Source organism: Sus scrofa, chromosome 15 (assembly GCF_054392235.1).
Source record: "Sus scrofa isolate SSC_HxYL_T2T_F1_AM1 chromosome 15, Sscrofa_HxYL_maternal_Yorkshire_Landrace_v2.0, whole genome shotgun sequence".
Lineage (NCBI taxonomy): Eukaryota > Metazoa > Chordata > Mammalia > Artiodactyla > Suidae > Sus > Sus scrofa.
In genome coordinates, this window is record NC_139397.1 from 132,760,193 (window position 1) to 132,781,811 (window position 21,619).

The 21,619-nt window shown below is 40.4% G+C and overlaps 1 protein-coding gene across 7 annotated transcripts in view; it reads left to right on the plus strand.

Annotated features, from left to right (window-relative positions):
• Positions 1 to 21,619, plus strand: part of XRCC5 (X-ray repair cross complementing 5) — a 97,508-nt gene that overhangs the window by 29,798 nt on the left and 46,091 nt on the right. For all 7 annotated transcript variants that reach the window (XM_084999040.1, XM_084999044.1, XM_013984470.3 and 4 more), the window contains 4 exons: positions 3,587 to 3,724; positions 4,647 to 4,737; positions 8,664 to 8,797; positions 14,999 to 15,195. In XM_084999040.1, the coding sequence (XP_084855166.1) occupies positions 3,587 to 3,724; positions 4,647 to 4,737; positions 8,664 to 8,797; positions 14,999 to 15,195 (560 nt within the window). The remainder of the gene's footprint in view (positions 1 to 3,586; positions 3,725 to 4,646; positions 4,738 to 8,663; positions 8,798 to 14,998; positions 15,196 to 21,619) is intronic.

Genomic DNA, 21,619 nt, shown 5'->3' on the forward strand with positions numbered 1-21,619 from the left:
GATCGAACCTGCTATCTCATGGTTCCTAGTCGGATTCATTAACCACTGCGCAATGACAGGAACTCCAACACATTCTTTTTCATAAACAGAACATTTAGTGCTGGCTGAAGCATCCTGGAGATGAGTGTCACTGACTTGCTGGACCACTTCCATCATTGAAAAATTGGTCTTATCTCACTACTCTCTTTTCACCCTTTTCCTACCTCCTTAAGAGATTCTACTTTCAGACTGGTTACTGCCTGGCTGACAACCCATGACTGTTGCATCCTACACTCATACCTGCCCTCTCTATAAATAATTTCTATGTAGTCTTCAAGTAGGAACTTGTTGTTTCCTCGGAGATGTTGATGTTAACTGGAAGATTACTATCTAGTGTCTGTTTAAGACTGCTTACTCATTAAGTTCAGAAGTTGTTTGCATTTGGAACTGGTAAACTGGAGGTACAAGACTTGTTTGGAGTGCAGGGAAGGGTGCTGGTTTAAGTGATCTAGTCCTCTTTTTTGCTTCACTTTTGAAGGGTAGCTGACTGCTAATTTAGTGAATGGAGATGCTGTTATCCTATTAGAACAGTAGAATTGGAGAAGAAAATGCTTGGCTTCCACTCAGTACTGAAAGGATTCATTAGAGCACTGTAGGCATATATGAATCCTCAGATTTGAGAATCCTAGTTTATGCATTTCTTCTGAATCAAATTATTTTGGGAATCATGCAGTTCTGATATGTAGTGTCAACACAGCTACCTACTATGTTTCTAACATCTACTGAAGTTTTAACTCCAATTTATCGTCCCTTCACCATTTTCTGATCCCTTCATGTGATTGCTGGGTCTGTAATGAGGAAAGACACATCGCAGAGCTGTGCTGACACATGTGATCATCTAGACTTGCCAGCTCTAGCCCAGGGCAGCGTTGTAGCTGTGTAATTCAAATCCTGCCTCATACTGACTCTACAGATCGCAGGACACTTTGAGTCACTCAAGAAAAAAAAATTCCATCTACTAATGGTAAAAGGCTACTTGGTGGTGTCAGTTCTTGATGTCATAATAAAAGAATAATAGGGATGGAAATTCTATAAAATTGGATTGTGGTGATCATTGTACAACTATAAATGTAATAAATTCATTGAGTAATAAAAAAAAGAAATTATGAAACCCTAAAAAAAAAAGAAGAAGAAGAAATATTAACTAATTGGAACTTATAAGTAAGGGGAGTAAAGAAACTATATCATATGAGGCCTTTCAGTAAAAGACTGCACGGAGAAGACTTGTGTAGGTAGGTAGGGGAGTAGGAGGGATGAGAAACATATTAGTCTTCTTCATATACTTAGAGGATTTTCACTTGGAATGGAAACTCAACTGTGCTTCCTACCAGAGGGTAAATTAGAGCCAACAAGTGGTAGTTTGGTTCAAGATGAAGAATTATTTTATCAACAAGGATTGCTGTCTCTAAATGGATTGGTTCCTTGTGAGATGGTCGGATCCCCATTCCTATAGATCACCATTCCTATAGGTTCTAAGCAGAATCTCCCACCAGTCAGATGTTGGGAAGGGGAATTCCCTCATCAAGTAGATTGTGAAACTAGATGAATACTTTTGTTTTTCAACTCAAATATTCTATGAGTCTATGAATAATTCATTTTTTCAGATGTTTTCTTTGGTCGTTAGTATGTTTGGGGTTTTTTTGGCATAGAGAATCTACACTTTGATGTGCTGTTTTGCTCTGCGTATGGAAGAGAAGGGGAGAAGAGAAAGAGAAGGAAATGGAGTTTTAGTTGAGTTTCCCACAGGTGTAGTATTGTGTGATAATATAGCGGCCATTCACACGTCCGTCCTTCCTGCCTTTAAATATCCCAGTTTGTCTTGTCAAAGCCACCCAAATAAAAACTTGCAAGCAAATTGGGAGTAATCACTTCTTCAGTTTGCCTTAGTGCTTATCTGGTCTCCCTTATAAGGGACTTGTTAGAATATACACATTCTGTACTTGGTACATATCCCATTTCTAGTAAAGAAGGTATTAGCTCAGTGAAGTAGTGGCATCAACTTTGTTTTCTTACAGGGCCTAAGACAGTGCCTAGTGAAGAGTAGACACTAAGTAAACATTCCCCGAATTGAACTGAAAAAGTAATTCATTGTGAAATCTGTAGAGATTTTGATGGCATGGTATATGACAGTATAGGTTTTCCACGGAGGAGATGGGAATACACATAGCTAACTTTGACAAAGTTTAGCTGTAACACCGAGAAAAGTACAAAGTGGGGAATAATGGAGAGAGAGAGAGTGGATGAAAGCAAATCTGAAATGGAGAGCTTGTCAATTTACTGAGCCTTGAATTTGGGTTAGAAGCTTGAGAGCCAGAGATTTGGAGAGGGCACGCTAGCTAGGAGGAAAGCGTACCAGTGAAAAGCTCTCAAGGACAGAGAGTACAAGACTTGCCCAGGAATAACGATCAGCTTACTGAGGTTGGGATAGAGGAACCCTGGGAGGTTCTTATGGAAGAGAATGACGTGATCAGCTCTAGGAACAGGAGAGGCAGTGGTGGAAGAGAATAGATAGAATTTGAAAGATACGTAGAGATAGAATTGGTAGAGTTTGGTGAACACTTGAAGTGAGGGATGGTAAGGAGATATTATATCAAAGACATTAGGACTTTTCCTTTGGTGGACTGCAAGGTGAGGGTAGTGGAACTGGGGAGTACAGGAGGAGAAGAGGGGAAGGATAGTAAGCTTAGTTATGGTCATGGACAGTTTGAGATACCCGAGTTACCTACCAGCTAGTAGACAGTAGAAGTCTGAATCTTAGCAGAGTTTTAAAGCTGAATATTTAGATTTTATTGTTGTCGTTTTGCTGCATCTGCATCCCAGGCCAGGGATCGAACCCAAGCCACAGCAGTGACAGCACCACAAGGGAACTCCTGCAAATAAAGATTTTTGATTCATGAATTCATGGGACTGAATAAAAATAAATAATCCTCAAGTAGATTTGGAGAGACAGGCCAAGAGTAGAGTTTTGAGTTTAATTGAAAGAAAAGAGTTGGAGAAGCAGGGGTCCACAGAAGTAGAATAATCAGGGGAGAGTATTGTTTCTGAAGCCAAAGAAGGAGAAAGTGTAGAGACAGGGGCGATCAGAGGCTCAAAAGTCAAACAAATAGAATGTGAACCAAGGGTTTGGTAATTTGGAGCCCATGGGGGACTTCAGAGGATGATTTCAGTAAGGAAGTAGAATTAATAGCTGGATTAGATTGAAGATTACTTATGGTCTAAGCAGTGAAACAGCAAGATTATTATTTCATGAAATTTGAAGATGAAGGGAAAGAAAGATACAGAGAGGGGCAAAGAAAGATTTTGTTTAGAGAGAGTGAGGCTATGAATTCAGAGAAGGCTGATTGAAGGGATGAGGGAGGAGATTTAGATAATGAAGTTCCAGGAGAGGTGCAGTAATTGCAAGAAAGTGCAAGTGTGTCCAGCGCGGCCTTAAAATGGGTAGAGGGGTACTTAAAAAAAATCTGAAACAGGAAAAAGGTGGATAACAATCTTAACTGAAAATTCTCACGTGTTGGATATGTGTTAATACAAGTATCTTTCTTACTAGGCAGCAGCAGTTGCCCTTTCCTCCTTGATACATGCTCTGGATGAATTAGACATGGTGGCCGTAGTTCGATACGCCTATGACAAAAAAGCTAATCCCCAAGTTGGCGTGGCTTTTCCCTACATCAAGGATGCCTATGAGGTAAAACCTGCAGGTCTTTTATTCATACTAATTGTCCCCCCTTCTGTTCCTTTATACTAAACAGTACTTATTGAAATGTTAGCATGCATGGGACTTACTTGGGGAATCTTGTTAAGATGCAGGTTCTAATTCTGTAGGTCTGTGATGGGGGCCTGAGAGTCTGCATTTCTCACCAATTCTCAAATAATGCTGAAGCTGCAGGTTCTGATTCTGTAGGTCTGGGGTGGGGACCTGAGAGTCTGCATTTCTCATCAATTCCCAAATAATGCTGAAGCTGCTGATCTGTGAACCATTCTTTTCACACAATGAAGAACATAAATTATAAAAGCATGCAAGGAGCTTTTTATTAATCAGTAAAGGTTAACTATGACCTTCTGTGGGTCCAATCCAGTGACCTCTCTGTTCTCATCCTTCTTGACTTCTCAGAACCTAGAGGGAATACAGATTACCTCCCTTTTCACAGAAGCTTTTATTGTGAATAGAGGTTGAGGGAACAATTTTGTCGTGATCCTGACAAAATATTTAGGGCTCTCCTGTTTAAAATATAGATCTAGATTCCTTGCCATTTTCCTATTAGAGAACTTTCTGTGGCAGAAGTGGGGTGAGAAGGCAGATATCTTGACTTCCACGTCAGCCTGTCAGTTACTATTTGTTGTATTGGTCATGCATTTTGCAGATATACTTCGATAGTCTTTGAAGCGTTCCTTTTATGTTTAATATTCCTTGTACTGTTTGCAATTGTACAATTTCCTTGTACAGCTAATCATAGAAATCAGAACACTTTACTTTCCCATGTCCTAGACTGGAGCTGTCTGATTTTTGAAAAACTTCTGTTGTGCCACTTTCACAGTATTTGAGACTAGTTTGAAATGCTTCCATTAATTCAGCTGTTTCTGCTTTTACCTGCCCTCTTTCTCATTAGTGTTTAGTGTACATCCAGCTGCCTTTCATGGAAGACTTGCGGCAGTACATGTTTTCATCCTTGAAAAATAACAAGAAATGCACTCCCACAGGTGAGTTTATTTCCATGTTGCTCACCTATTGGCTCTAAACACAGACTATTTTTGGGAAATCACCCGTCTGCAGTCATTGTTTGGGGCTAGGATTTCACAGGGTGGGATTATAGTTGACCCTTGAACAATGACGGGGTTAGGGGCAGTAACAGCCCCCACCCCTTTTCACCCCAGGTCCAAAATCTGCATATACCTCAATAGTTGACCCTCTGTGTCTGCAGTTCTGCATCTGTGGATTCATCCGATCTCACATTGTGTCGTTATGTAGAACACATACATTCATAATCCATGTTAAGTGGATCTGAGCATTTCAAACCCATGTTGTTCAAGGGTCAACTGTAGTTGGACTCTAGTCCCACTCATCTGCAGCAATGATGAAGGTGACTCTTAGCCAGCAGTAGGAATAGGTTTGCCCCAAACTCTCCAAACATTCTCTAGTTCCCCCTTCTGATGTAGAGCTTATCTCCAGGGAGCAGCTGGCTGGAAATGGATGTGCATTCTCCAGTTGTGAGCAGAAGGTTTGCCCTCTGCTCAAGTGAATTGACTGTGGTATCAAAACTGTGGCTGCCGTCCTGCATAGAATATGATATGACTCTGAACCAAAAAGTGACAGTGCTGGAGATTTTCTCTTTGCCCATTTTTCATAGTTTACATTAACAGTCCCAAGTCCTGGTGTTCCTTCTTGCCAGGAGTTACTGGGAGCTTAGTGAGAAGAGGGCTTTATTAAACATCTGGCTGCTAATGTCAGGGTGCTACACAAAATGATTCTCACAGACACAGATCCTGTCTTCCTGAGATCTCACAGTTTAAGACAGTTCTCATAAAATAACAATAGTGGGCTTAGAGTAGAGAACACACCATAAAGAACACAGAATGATGAGTATATGTTTCAGTTTACCAGTTTAAATCTGTGTCAGTGTGGGAGTGGGGAATTGTGCAGTGAGTCTCAGAACTGGGTTCTCTCTCTGTGTTGGGAGCAGTGCGCAGGAGAAAAGCCAAGAACCACATGGGCCCCTAGGGCTCTGTTTCTTCAGTTTCTTCTAGAAAAGAGTCTCTGTGTCATGTGAAGCCAGGCATGGACTTGAATGTGTAGAAGGTGCCAGCGTTTCCACGGTATTCTGTTTCTACCTCTTGCTAATTCCAAACTTAAATGAGAAGAGCAGTTTTAAAAGGAGAACTTTGGAGTTCCCGTCGTGGCACAGCAGAAACGAATCCGACTAGGAATCATGAGGTTGCGAGTTTGATCCCTGGCCTCGCTCAGTGGGTTAAGGATCTGGTGTTGCCGTGAGCTGTGGTGTAGGTCGCAGACGTGGCTCCGATCTGGTGTTACTGTGGCTCTGGTGTAGGCTGGCAGCAACAGCTCTGATTAGACCCCTAGCCTGGGAACCTCCATGTCTTTTTAGTACAGCCCTAAAAAGACAAAAGGCAAAAAAAAAAAAAAAGAGAGAACTTTGTTGAGAGATTACCTTATAGATATAAATCCCTCAGGATCTGAAACATTAAATATTTTTCAATCTATTGATTTATTTTCTGTTAGTTGACATTTTTGTTTGCACTTGTTCCACTGGAAAAACAGATCATTAAAATTGTTTGGCATGTTTCCCAAGTCATCATTTATGTAGGGGTGTGCAGTGCCAGAGTGATCTGGCTTGATAGCAGATGGAAATCACCAAATGTTCATGCACACAGGTGCCACCTCCTTCCTATTGCCAGGTGGACCCTGCAGTAGTCAGCTTAAGATGGTGATGGCTAGAATGGCCCTGAAACTTCCAAAAATGTGGTAGAAATGTCTCAAGATAAATATCTGTATGCCCTTTGAGTTTGTAGTAGCTGTCCAAAAAGTGATGTTTGAAAAGGTGAAGAATAGAAGCATAATGGATTTTTAGGAACTGCTTACTCTTTTCCACCTTTTCTCTAGTGATTGTTAAAGATCCAAATCAGCCTTTAACAGCTGAACTGCTGAATCAGCAGAATGAAATTTATACGTGGTAGTTTAGGTAGAAGCATTTTGGCGAGAGTGGCCTTTCGTCCACATTGCTTTGGGCTGTGCCATTTTCCCTGACTTGGTAGATTTTTTATTGGGGTGCACTTGCTTTCGGGTTTGGTATTTGGTGAGACATGAAGAAGATGTCATGTTTCTGCTCTCAGGGATCTTTAGGCTTTGAATGGAGTGTGTAAGACATGTAAGCAGGACATATTTCCAAAGAAGATATGCAGATAACCAACAGATACAATAAAAGGTGCTCAACCATTACCAGTCATCAGGGAAATGCAAATTAAAACCACAATGAGATCAACTCACACCTGTCAGAAAAGCTGTTACCAAAAAGATAACAAATAGCACATGTTGGCAAGGATGTGGAGAAAAGGGAACCTTTGTCACTGTTGTTGGGAATGTAAATTGGTACAACCACTATGGAAAACAGTATGGAGAGTTCTCAAAAAATTAAAACAGAACTACCATATGATCCACTGATTCTGGCTTCTGAGTATTTTCCCAAGGAAAACAAAACACTAATTCAAAAAGATATATACATGCCTATGTTTATTGCCACAGTATGATTATTTTTTTCCTTTTTAGGGCTGCACCCACAGCGTGTGGAAGTTCCAGGCTAGGGGTCGAATCAGAGCTGCAGCTGCCAGCCTACACTACAGCCACAGCAACACCAGATCCTTAACCCTCTGAGCGAGGCCAGGGATTGAACCCATGTCCTCATGGATACTAGTCTGCTTCTTAACCTGCTGAGCCACAGCAGGAACTGCCATTGCCATGTTATTTGCAGTAGTCAAAGTATGGAAGCAACCTAAGTGTTGTCCGTTGATAGATGAATGGATGAAGATGTGGTATATATACAATGGAGTATTAAAATCAGCTATAAAAAAGAATGAAATCTTACCCTTTGTGACAACATGGATGGAGCTAGGAGGTATTTTTCTCAGTGAAATAAGTCAGAGAAAGAAAATACCACATGATTTCACTTATATGTGGAATCTAAAAAACAAAAGAAACGAACAAACAAACAGACTCATAGATACAGAAAACAAACTGGGGGGAAAAGGAACTGGAAGTTTCCAGAGGGGAGTAGAGTAAGGGGATGAATGAGATAGGTGAGGGAGATTAAGAAACTTCTAGTTATAAAATAAATAAGTCCAAGGATAAAATGTACAGTATGGGGAATTATAGTCAATAATATTGTAATAACTTTTTACAGTGACAGGTGGTAACTAGACTTACTGTGTTGATCATTTTGTAATGTACAGAAACATTGAATCACTATCTTATACACCTGGAACTAACATAGGTCAATTATACTTCAATTTAAAAAAAAAGATGTGCATGTGGGTCTGTGTGATTGGTGTCCTGAGGTTTGTGAGAGGAAAAAAAACTCATTCTGACTTGCGGTGATTGTAAAGGAATCCACTTACTCTGATTTAGTGGCATCGTCCTATTAAGTTGATATACTCTGATACAAGTTATATTAAATCCTCATAAAGTTTATGCTTCATTATCAAAAGGGTTTTCTCTTTTTTAAAAATATTTTTCTCCTTTCATAACTACTAATTTTTAAATACCAACTAAATACTGAATATTTTGAATTACCATATATACGTTGGGTCTCATATGGCTGTGGTTCATTCTTCTGGGTGACTCTTCTGCTTTTGATATGAGATTCCATTGTCAAAAGTTCACCAAATGATGGAGCTGGGAAGTACCAGCTACTCCAAATAGCTCTTTTTGTACATTAGAAAATCGAGGCTCAGGTTAAATGACTTGCATAACTAGAGAATATATTTGGCAGTCAGTACTATATATCCTGCCAATATTGCTGTGAATATCTGTGAATGAAAAGATTTTTTTTTTTTTTTTGGAAACTAATAGAGGTAATCATTATTTCTTTTTGCTGCTCTGTTTATCCTTGTCCTAGAGGCGCAGTTGAGTGCTGTTGATTCTTTGATTGACTCCATGTGCTTGGTAAAGAAAGATGAAGAGGAAGGCACCATTGAAGACTTATTTCCAACTGTCAAAATCCCAAATCCTCAATTCCAGAGGTTATTTCAGGTGAGAGAGGAAAGATGAACCAGTCATATTTTTTTAGATGAAAGAGAGCCTAGTGAAGTTAGGGTAATTAGCTGGTCCCAGTCAAACTGAGGGCTCAGTTGCTCTACTTAATGGAAGAATGACAACTTTCTCTTCCTACTGGAAAAAAAAAAGATAAAAAATACTCTGAGCTTTTAGAAAGAAAGAAGTTAGGGTGTTTGAACATTTTTTCCTAGGTTTTGTTTTTTGTTTTGTTTTAAACAGGAGGACCTAATAAAAAGCATGTTCGTTTATGCTTTTTACAGGATTTCCTCTCTTTGATATGAGTGAGACTTGTTTTTTATATCCAAAAGGAGGGGAGCTTTTATCACCTGTAAAATATATAACCACTATTAGCGAGAAAGTGTTATAGGTCAGATAGAGACGTTATAGCATAAACTAATTAAAGAGTTACTAAAATAAAGAAAAATACAAATTTCTGGACCTTGGCCCAAAGGAATTAGGAGGTGGAGGTTGGATTAAGGGAACTGGGGGACCTGACAAGAGAGCTGACTTACATGAAGTAAAGGGAGGGATGGACCAAGATTTCAGGGGAAGGGCTGTTCCAGTCCTGGAATAACCTGCTAACAGCAGGACATAGGCTTTTCTGAACCCCACAAAGCTGGGAAAATTCACAAGCAGCTTTTCCCCACAGTGGGGTGGGGACCCTACTCCTGCCTGGAGGTGGAAGAGGAGGTGGGGGTTGAGGTCAGGGCTGTGTATTGAGTTCATTGATTGCTCCTTTGGACACATTTCTCAGAGCATCCTTAACTAACTCAAGTCCATATTAAGGCCTCTAGTGATTTTGAGGGATCTTCTGCTCAGAAGAAACTGTCCATTTTTTTGATGATTCTAATTCCTTTAAGTAGTGAAAAGAAAAAAAAAAAAAAAAAACACTTTTATTCTAAAATTAGAACTGCAAAGCTTAACTTGTCCAGACCTGACTTCATGAATACTTTAGTATTCTAAGTGTAATCAAGTATAAATTACTTGTATAAATTCCTTTGCTGTTTTTGACAAATAGACTTTAAGACCTCAAGGCTTCTGCCTTTTGTAGGGAAGGAGGAACAGACTAGTTGGTGTGGGGAGCTTGGAAAAACTGGTCACTGTGGTGAAAAATAAAAACTTTTAAAACTTGGCAAATTTATCAAGGGTGGGTTCTGTCATCTTCAGCAAAAGTTTGTTGGATTATTGAACAGATATAAGCCATAATTGTAAGCATTGTTATCTTGTAAAGCTTTAAGAACAGGCAGCTTTGATTTTTACAACCTACCAAATTTGTTTTCTTTTGTGGGGTAGAGTTTTTAATATGGCTTAAATGTGTAAAGAAGTATCATTACTAGGGCATTTATAAATTGAATTCCCTTTTTAAAAAATGGATATTTATTGAGTACTAACAATCTACTGTGTGCTAATGAATGCTATAAGCTCACTGCCTGAAAGGATCCCTCCAGGAGGGGTAGAGAGATGTAAATCCAATGGGCACAACATTGATGAGTACAAAAATGCTATGGGAATTAGAGGAAGAGAGATTCTTGCAAGTTGGTGACTTTAGGAAGACTTCATTAAGGAATGCAGGAGGTGTATGATGTGACAAGGCATGCTAGGCAGAAGAAGTAGCATGTGCAAAAGCAGGAAAATATGAAGAAGTGTGATATATTTAGGGATCTACACGTAGTTCCATTTGGCTGGAGAATAGGCTCTATGGGAAAATAGTGGAAAAAGCAGCAGGGAAGATAAGCAGCAGGCAGGTCTTGAGGAGCCAGTAATTTTGATTTTATCCTCTAGGCAGTGAATAATCACTAAAGGATTTTGTCAGCAGATGGGTGACATGATTTTTAGAAAATAGGTCTGATGGTGGCATGGGAGGTGGCCTAGAGAGTTAGGAACCCTGAAGAGGCCCCCATGAAGACTTGAATTATAGCAGTGAGAGAGTGGAGAGGAGAAAGTTGAGAAGGTAGAGTAGATAGGGCTTAAGGGATTGGATGGATGGTGGTTGATGAGAAATAGGAATTAAAGATAATAGGATCCTATCTTGGATGACTAGAAGGATGATGTCACCATTAATTATGATTAGGAATATAGGATGAAAAGACAGAAAAGGTAATTCATGTATTCTTGCAAGTGTTAAATTGAGGTATCTCTTGGCACTCAGTCAGAAGTCGGAAATAGGGATGCAGAGCCCAGGAGAGCATTCAGGCTAAATACACAGATTGGAGAGCCCTCCTCATTTAGGTAGAGCCGGAAATGGATGAGGTTACCTGGGAGAGGCTCTTGAATGAGGAAGAGAGAGAACAAAGTCCTGAACACCAGTGTGACTAGGCCATTAGAGATAGACAGGAAAAGAAGAGCTGTTAAAAATCAGAACAGAATGTTCTTACTTCCACCCCCCAGAAAAGTCAGATCAGCAGAAAGGACCAGGAGAAACTAGTGCCTTGAAAGGTGCAGGAGGAGAAGAGTGTGGAGAAGAATCACTGGTCCACACTGCAGTGGTGGGGAGAGCTGAGCCTGGCAAGGCCTTTAGGATTTGCAGTGAAGTCTTTAGTGATTTTGAGGACCCATGGCAGCAGAGTAATGGGATGGGGCCAGGTTTCAGTGCCTGGAGGGGAAAGCTTTGCCGATGAGGAGGAAGAGCTACAGGAGGATGGTGGACCCAGGAAGACATTTTTTTCTTCTTTTTAAATCAAATATCTATCCTTTAGGGTAAATGAGGAGGATGCAGAAGGCGGGATAGACTACTAATCAAGTTGTTAGCAAGAGATTAATTTAATCCTAATTTTGGAAAGAAATGCTGAGAAATATGTCTCTTGTCAAGTGTCCAGTTAACCCTTCCTTTCCTTTCCTTTCCTTTCCTTTCCTTTCCTTTCCTTTCCTTTCCTTTCCTTTCCTTTCTTTTCTTTTCTCCTAGCCCCACACCTGCAGCATGTGGAAGTTCCCAGGCTGCAGGTAGAATCGGAGCTGAAGCTTGCTGGCCTGTGCCACAGCCACAGCAATGCCAGATCCGAGCTGCGTCTGGAACCTACACCACAGCTCACGGCAACACCAGATCATTAACCCACTGAGCAAGGCCAGGGATTGAACCCACGTCCTCATGGAAACTAGTCAGGTTCATTGCCGCTGAGCCACAACAGGAACTCCTAACCCTGCCTTTTAAATAATCGATACTGTATTGCTAAAATCAGCTTACTAGTAACCTATGAGCTAGCCACATAGCCTGCAGTTTTCTGTCTAGTATTTTTCAAATTGTGAAAATCACATCAAGAAGTGAGGGTTGCTCAAAGAAGAAATTAAGAAGGTTGAGGACTGGGATCTCAGCTTCTCAGCTACTAAAAGGTGTCACTTTCTCATAAAAGAGTTGGGATCTTTTAAAATTAAATTTGATGAGTATCCCACTTAGCTTTATCTATGTGACCTTTGAGAAAATATGAGAGGTTAATGCTTTAGAACATCTCTTTTGGGTCTCTTATTACTGATTTACAGATGATGACACTATTTGAAAGAATTACCTAGAGTTCATACTGAAAATCTGGAATGGTTTTCAGTAGGGAGGCCAACCAAGGTATTTGTCCATTGTTTGTTCTAGTTCTTTTCCTCAAAACATCAATTGACTATCACAGATTCTTCCAGAGTATGTGAGAGGTAGTCTGCTATCTCGGGTGTTCAGTTTCTGCTTACATCTTTAGGACTTTTCAAGCTGTTTTAGGTATTTTAGTAACTGACCCAAGGGAGAGCACTACGAATTACAAATTATGCACAAGGAAGTTGGGGTAGATTCACAGGGTTTGGAATCATTTTGGTTTCCTCTTTTGCTTCACGTTACAGGCCTAATGTCATTGATACTCCAGGGAAAGTGGAGTAATTAGCAAAGAGGAAAGCAGGAGTCAGACACTGAAACAGATGATTTTACTAGGAGAGGGAAAACTTGGGGTAGGTGTGTTGAAATTGGGGAGCAGCTCATGACATCTCTAGAGGGCACTGGTACTTAATTCCTACCTCAGGGTTTTCTCAATTTGTAGAGCATTGACTCCTAGAGGATATTTACTATTTAAGTGTCTTTATTTTTTTATTTTATTTTTTTTAAAGAAATATACTATTATTTTAAGCTTGACCATCTGTTTATTCAGACTTGCCATATGGAGGTTCCCAGGCTAGGGGGTCCAATTGAAGCTGTAGCCGCCGGACTACACAAGAGCCACAACAACGCGGGATCCAAGCCATGTCTGCAACTTACACCACAGCTCACAGCAATGCCGTATCCACTGAGCAAAGCCAGGGATTGAACCCACAACTTCATGGTTCCTAGTCGGATTTATTAATCACTGAGCCACGACGGGAAATCCCTCTTTATTTTTTTAGAGCAGAGACTTACAGCTTACATTTTCTACAGAGTAGGAAAACAGTCCACGGGGCAGTATAAAGCATATACTTTGTGATATGAAGCAGTAATTTTGAATATACAGAAACTATTCGGCTCCCTGTTTTTTGCTTCAAAATTACTAGTTTATAAATTGTTCAAAGGTGAGAATAGGAGCCTTTTCTCCAACCTAATTTTGAAATTATCCTTTAGCCTGGGAAGTAAAACATCAATGAATTGATAGTTTCATTTTTTTCTCTTAATGATTGTCTCATCCTATACTCCTTTTACTTTTTATTATTATTATCATTATCATTATTATTATTATTTTTTTTTTTTAGGACCACACCCACGGCATGTGGACATTCCCAGGCTAGGGGTTGACTCGGAGCTGTAGCTCCCAGCTTACCCCACAGCCACTGCCATGCCAGATCCGAGCCGAGTCTGACCTACACTGCAGTTCTCGGCAACGCTGGATCCTTAACCCATTGAGCAGGGCCGCGGATCGACCCCATGTCCTCATGGATACTCATTGGGTTCGTTACCGCTGAGCCACAACCAGGAACTGCCTTATACTCCTTTTAGAATATTTACCTTTCTGGGCAGATAACAAGGCCTAGCTTAGTAGCCTCAAAGCAGTATTGGTAATTGAATGGAATTGCTTGCCAAATTTCCACTTGTATGAGCAATGGAGAACCTTTCCTTATCTTGGCCCTATGCCTCGTGCTGCTTCCTGACACCTCTGTCAACAACTGGAGCCCTGAGAAAGAACACTTTATTCAGTCAGTCAGTACCTTGCTAGGCGCTTATTATGTGCCAGGCACTATTTTCAGTACTTCAAATTCGATAGAAAATGAGACAAATACTTTCAAGAGGGAAACTCGAGTAATAAACAAGTAAACTAAAAATTTATAACTTTAGATAATGATACTGTAAGAAATATAAGACAAGATTAATGATAGAGAATGACTGGGTGGTAGAATGGGGTTGGGGGCTCCCTCATGTGGTGTCAGGAGAGATGATAATTGAGCAAAGAACAGAATGATTTTAAAAGGGCCAACTCTGTTGAGAGCTAAGGGAAGGAGAAGAGGCCGAGGACCTGAAGTCTGAGTGAACTTGGCATGAATGAAACAGGAAGAGCCCAGTCTCACCTGGCTGTGGTAAGGAAGAGGGTGGCAGGTGACATGAGAAGGGAGGTGTTCGGGGGTTGACTTTAGGGTATGGAAAGGAGCTTGTTTTAGAATGACTTTCGTTCCCAGTGGATGCAGGGAGACCAGTGAGGAGGTGATTGCAGTAGCCCACATGAGAGGCGATGCTGTCTGGACAAGAGTGGTATAGAGGTGTTGGACAGAAGTGAGTAGACAGGTGGAGGGCAGCCTGGGCACCTCCCCTTTGGCCTGATTCATCCACTGTACGTGTCTTTCTAAGACTGTGCAAGGGCAAAAGCATAGCATGCTGAAGGGAGGTAAAAGGATGATAACCAAAATTCTCTAATCCCAGACTGTCCAAGGCTCTTGGAATTGCATCTCAAGGAACCTCATATGTCCTCCAGGTAGTTAGAGCAGCGACCTTTTTTTATGAGATGAGGCTTCTTTCCAGGAGGGCTCCAGCCGACAGCGCTGCTAGGCTGGGGTCTGTTTTACAGTTGCTTTTAGACATTCCCAATGTCCTGCTGAACAAAGTGACCAGGTCCACCCTTTCTGCTGTCTTTTGTGCATGGGCGGAGTCCTGTAGCCTCCCTCGAGATGGAGGGTCCCTGATCAGAAAACTGTAATGAAGCTGTGCGATGTCTCCATCGTTGTTTTAAAATCCTTATACTTTTTCAACAGTGTCTGCTGCACAGAGCTTTACATCCCCAGGAGCCTCTGCCCCCAATTCAGCAGCATATTTTGAATATGCTGGATCCCCCCACCGAGGTGACAGCTAAGTGTCAGATTCCTCTCTCTAAAATAAAGACCCTTTTTCCTCTGACTGAAGTCATCAAGAAAAAGGACCAAGTGACTGCTCAGGACATTTTCCAAGACAAGTAAGTACTGGGTGGAGTTTCGTGTGACACTGGAACATGTTAAGATGGGTGGTGGTCCTAGAGGGCCTCTGGCTTTAAGGGTTGCACCTGGGTTGGTGGAATCACAAAGATGAAAGAAACCTTTTCCTCTTTGACCCTTGCATTGGAAATGTGGGTTCCTCACATCTCTCCACTAGATACAGTTTATCTTTGTTGTGTACCTGGAATTTAGAGCTACCTTTTGGGTTATTGACTTGATGAGCATCAGGTTCTTGGTGAATTTTATATATATAGGAAGGATAAACAAACTTTAAATCTCTAAGACTAAATTTTATCACTTTTAAGGTAAGGTGCTGGGGATGAGAGGAGGGGGCGAGAGTCATAAGGCTTTTTGTTTAGCAGTTGAGATGTCAGGAGGATATCAGTGAGATTCTGAGTGGGCAAATGGGAAGAAGAATGAAAATCCTGGTCCTTCTGTAGCTGTGCTGTTAGTGTGATGGTGTTGTGCTCAGTTATATACCATTAGTGAGGTATTTGTCATTTAAGGATTGTAAAATGCTTTTCATACAATCCTTAAGTCAAGCTTTTGGATAGCTCTTAAGTTTTTTTCTCACATCAGATTCTGTTCAGAATTATATCAATTTCCATTCAAAGCAGAACAAAAATAAACCATTAAGAATGATCCAGAATCATTTTGGTGTATAGCATTGATTTTACCAGGTTGAGATTTGATTATTGGTGACTTTCCCCCTAAATCAAAGTGATCTACTCATTTCTTGAGGTTGCATTTTAAGATCCAGTTTTGGACCACAGTTTTTTTCCCCTTTTTCTTTATTGCCTTCCCACAGCTGTATTTTTATTGACCAAGACCTCATTGGAACTGTATTGAGTAATTTCCAGAAACCTTCTCAGGGTTATGTAAATTGTTGATTCAGTGAATTATCTTCCAAGTTGGAAAGAAACCTTTGCATTTTCTGTGGCTTTTTAGAGGTTAATAGCCCAAGCTTTGTCAGAATTGGCAAAAAAAAAAAAAAAATCATGAAATTGACAGATTCTGTCATGTGCATTTCTAACACATCGTGGAGCGTTTTGTTTCTTTTTTGTCTGTCTTTTCTTTTTCTCCATAGGAAGACTATCGCTAAAAATCCACTTCCCCTCTGCTATCCTCATCTACCCATATATCCCTCAGGATTTGTATCTTAGAACAGCTCAATAAAATTCTGAGTCCTTTTCCTCCCATGACAGCCTTGCTTCAGTCTCACTGCAGTTGTATGGCTAGTCTCTCTCTGTGTATTAAAGCTCCACTTTCAGATCTTGATTACCTTCTGGTGTAGTGGGAAAGAAATGGGCTCTTTTCCCCTCCTCTTGTTGATTAAAATGTAAATTAGCTGGTTAAAAAAACACACTACCTAGCTGGAGAAGGCTATTGTTCTGTGATTTGATCCCTGCTCTGATTACACCTTCAGCCCTGTTCCTGCCTTTCACTCTTTTGGGAAGCTTGAGCCTGCTGGGCCTCTTGTTCTTTGCTCCCATAATGGTTTATGACACGGCCAGATTATCTGCCTGGAGCCTGAGAATAATCTTGCTCTCACACACCTCCTCTTCCTTCTCAGAAATCTTAGTTTTTAAGAACTGTAGAAGTACCATATTTAACAAATATTTCTTTAGTACCTCCTATATTTAGGAATGACTCAGCCCCTTCTGTAGAGTTCTTATAGCCCCTCAGTTTTTGTGATAAGGCTCTGATCAGCTTTAGAGGTGGTCTCCCTAAGGGGAAGAAAATGTGCCAACAACTAGTTATGTTTTTGTCAATGTTCAGCATCCCTGTATCTAAGGTACGTATTTCCAGCACAGAGGTGAGGGGCTAAGATTGAGGGGTGGGCAAGTATCTGTTCAGGAAGTGTCAGGGGCCAAGACAAGAATTCTGAACTGGGAATCACTAAGTTTCATTTCAGCTTTGTCACTATTGATCTGATTTTGGTTAAATAATTTTACCCTAATGAAAGTTTCTTCATCTTAAAACAGCCTTATTGCAAGAGATACTGTAACAATAAAATTACAGATATTAAAGCACGGTAAACTATCTGAAGAGAAGGCAACAGTCAAAACCCAAGGCAATAGCACTGTCATTATGAGTGAAAACATCGAACATTTAAGGACATCTACTATTCCACTGAACCTGTTGAATGCCTAGTGTTGCAGTGATTTCTTCATTTCTGAAGGGTCAGAGCACCACCTGACCTTGTCCAGAAGTGTACTTGATATTACCCTTGGTGTAGAAAAGCAGCATGACCCTTAATGTTGCTGAACACTGTTGAATTGACAGGGTCATCTCTTGGGCCCAGAACTTTTGTAAGAGGAAGGACATCTGTGGTCTAATCCTGCTTATGGAACTAGTATGTGATCTTGATTTCTTCCATCTCTATTTGCAGATAGTCTGTAGTTTTCTCTATTTTTCAACTCTCCTAAGACTCCAGTCCCTACTTACCCTCAAGGCCAACCTCACCTGGTTTTACTCTGAAGACTTCAGATTCCAGAGTCAGGACAGTGTGATTTGGTCCCTCGCTCTGCAGTGTGACCTTAGTGCAAGTTGCATATCCTCCCTAAGCTTCAATTTCTTCATGGGTAAATAGGGGTAATAGGAATAACTGTCTCAGAGGGTTGTCACGAAGGTTAGTTGGGTAAAATCTGCTGCTCCCCATTGTGCCCAGCACAGTGCCTAACACATAGTAAGAGTACAGTGTCTATGAAGAAATGATAGACAAATTTCTCGTCACGTCCTCAGCACCTTTCCGATGACTCCAGGAATGGTGATGATGTTGATGGTTTCACAGAGAAAATAGAGACCGGCAGGTGGGAACGCCTCAGTTTTCTGGTCCATTTCACCTAAAAACATATCTGTATTGCGTATTTCCTTTTTTCCTGTCTCAGTGGAAGAGGGTACCTCATCCTGTCCCAAGTTAGTCCTTTCACTTGTGTCCTGGGATGCCATCTTCTGTCTCATCTGGTACCTTAGACCACTTACAATTTCTTCCTTCCTCCTATGTTTTCAGCTTCTCCCTCTGTACCAGCTCCTTTCCCTCCACATATTAACACTTTATTCCTTTCCTCTAAAAGAAAATAAAATAATCCCCTCAGCTTCCTCCCTCGAAATACAATCTGTTATCATCTCCTTCCATAGCCAGTCTTATTGAAAGAATAGTCTCACTGCTTCCTTCCCCAGCTCTCATTGTCTCAGCCTTCTGCCCCCACCACTTCCCTGAGATTGGTCTTCTGAAAGACACTAACTGCTAGATGTACTTCATCTAGGCAGTCCTTTTCTTTCTTGACCTATTTGACATTATCACTTGACATTATCACTTATTCTTTCTTTTTAAACTCATACCTTCAGCTTTTCCAGATTTTCCTTTCTAAACCTTGGGCAGCCCTTCTCAGATTCCTCTGGGGGCTGCTTTTCTTTCTCCACCAACCTTAAATGTTGGTGTTTTGTAGATTTCTCCTCTGAAAGCTGCCATTTATAGGATCAGGATATATGCTGAGAACTTTACATGTTTTATCTCTTGGGATTCTCTTTGCCAGCCTGTAAAATAGGATCTTTTATTTATCCCATTTTAAAGCTGAGGACAGTGAGGCTTAGAGAAGATAAGAAACTTGCCCAAGATCAGTGCTTGTTAAGTGCTGAAGGAAGGATTTAAACATGGGCTTTCTGACCCCCAGAGCTTAAACTCTCAACCATTATGCCATATTACATATCCTAAGGTCTTTATTATTTCACCCCAAAAAACAACTAAATATCTGTCTGTCCAAATATATTCCATCTTACCCACTGGATCTTAGCTGTCTATAGATAACTCAAGGTCAGTATATGCAGAAATGACTTCATCACCTTCATTCTCTTTTCACACTCCTTTCAACCTCCTCTTCATGCTCTTATTCTCTGTTTCAGTGAATGACACTTAATTTCCAGGGAGCTGTCCCTTTTCTTCACTTTCCATGTCTGACTGGTTTACCAAGTTGTGTTAGATTTACTTCACATCCACTCCTTTCGCTTCAGGTTAGTATAGTGGCGAATAGCATTGATTTTGGAGTCAGATAGATTTGGATCAAAACCCAAGCATTTCCTTTTAATAGTGGTTAAAATTGGCAAGTTGCTCTGTGCCAAGTTGTAATAACACATACCTGCCTTTCAAAAGGCTGTTAAGGAGAGTGATTAAAAGTTCAGGATTAGCTATGGGCTTCTTACTGTGCTATAGACAAGGTCAGGTTCTTTTGAGCCTTGGTTTGCTCATTTGTAAAGGACAATAGTAATATTACATGATAATAACAAATAGCTAACTCACGGTTGCTGTGAAGTTTGAGATATTTTAAATATGCTTACCATAGTGACTAGCACATGGTAAGCATTTTTTAAAAAAAGGTTAGTTATTATTATTGCCTGCTGCATTGCTTTTATTTAGTACTTACTTTAGCCTGCTTTACTGAAATAACTTCTTTTTTTTTCTTTGCTTTTTAGGGCCACACTTGCAGCATATGGAAGTCAAATTGGAGATGCAGCTGCTAGTCTACGCCACAGCCACAGCAATGTCAGATCTGAGCTGCGTCTGTGACCTACACCACAGCTCATGGTAACATGGGATCCTTCACCTACTGAGTAAGGCCAGGGACTGAACCTGCATCCTCATGGATACAAGTTGGGCTCATTACTGCTGAGCCACAGTGGGAGCTTCCTGAAATAACTTCTTATTTCCCCATTCCAGTCTTATCCTTTTCCAATCCATTCTGCATTCTTTTGAGTGATTAAAAAAAAAAAAAAAAAAAAAAATCCAGGGGAGTTCCCGTCGTGGTGCAGTAGTTAACGAATCCGACTAGGAACCATGAGGTTGCGGGTTCGATCCCTGCCCTTGCTCAGTGGGTTAACGATCCGGCGTTGCCGTGAGCTGTGGTGTAGGTTGCAGACGCGGCTCGGATCCCACGTTGCTGTGGCTCTGGTGTAGGCCGGAGGCTACAGCTCCGATTGGACCCCTAGCCTGGGAACCTCCATATGCCGCGGGAGCAGCCCAAGAAATAGCAACAACAACAACAACAACAACAAGACAAAAGACAAAAAAAAAAAAAATCCAAATCTGATCACATCACCCCTTTGTTTAAAATTCTTTAATGCAATGATTCTAAGTTTCTATTTGTGTGTTATGGATCCTTTTTATCATCTGATAAAAACTATGAGCCGTCTCCCCAGGAAAATGCCCTCACGTATTATTTCACACATAATTTCAGGTGTTCATAAATTCTTTGACGTCATCCTTGGATGCCTGTTAAAAACTTATGCTTTAATGGCTTTCTGCTAGTATCAGCTTAAGATCAAACTCTGTTATATAAATGAGAAAACGCATAGCAGAAGGAAGAGAAGTGTCTATCCATAATCGAGCTCCTTAGAGAACCACTTTCTTTCCTCACAGTTTGTAGTATACAATTTAAATGTTTTATCTCCCACCATTTCCCAGCTTGCACCTCATGCCCCAGCCCAATACATCTACTTGCTGTCCTCTCAGAGGGATTTGCTGCTTAACCACACTAGTCTCTTAATTTCTCTTTGCATATTCATCTTTTTCATGAGGCTGAACTTCATGAAGATGTTCATTGTATATTAACTTTTGTATATTTATTTATTTATTTTAATTGAAATAATAACTATTTCAAGGCCCAATTAAAATGTGTAGATATTCTTTTTTTATAGCTTGTGTATACCAACAAATACATAAAAACTGAGAGGAAATACATTGTCATATAAAGAGTTTGTTTTGCATGTGTATTAGATCAATTTTAAATTCCACGCTTATTTTTCCATTTGTGGCTGGCAGGAAGTTGCGGAAACTAAGTTTTGGGTTTTTCTTTCTATAAAATGGAGATAGTATCTATTTCACAGTTTTGTTGTGAGGGTCAAACTAGGTGATTAATATAATAGGCTAAGCCCAGCTGAAAGTCAGATGCCTTTGGTGGGTATAGTTTGATAGTACCTTCCTCCCCGTTTTACTATTTTCATTCTCTGATTTAAATAAAGAATTCCTAAAGGGGGAAAACCTACTTGAAATCTCCCCAAAAGTGGCATTTATATGTATATAAATGTGGCATTTTCTGTATTTACTTCTTTGTAGAGTAGATTGTAAGACGTGACAGTGGATGAGAGAGGATCAGCCTTACTCTGGGATGGTGTTTCAGTTAGGGTAGTCTGCAGTAACAAACCCAAATATTTAATGGTTGGTTCTTTTACAATTGTAGAACTATATTATTTAATTGTACAGTTGCATTATTTAATTATAATTATAAATTCTTTAATGGAGAGGAAATCAGAATCAGATCTAAGAAGACTTCAGCATTCCAAGAATGATGTCAAATGACTCCCTTTATGGTGGATTATGCACTTATTTACTATGAGATATATTTCTTC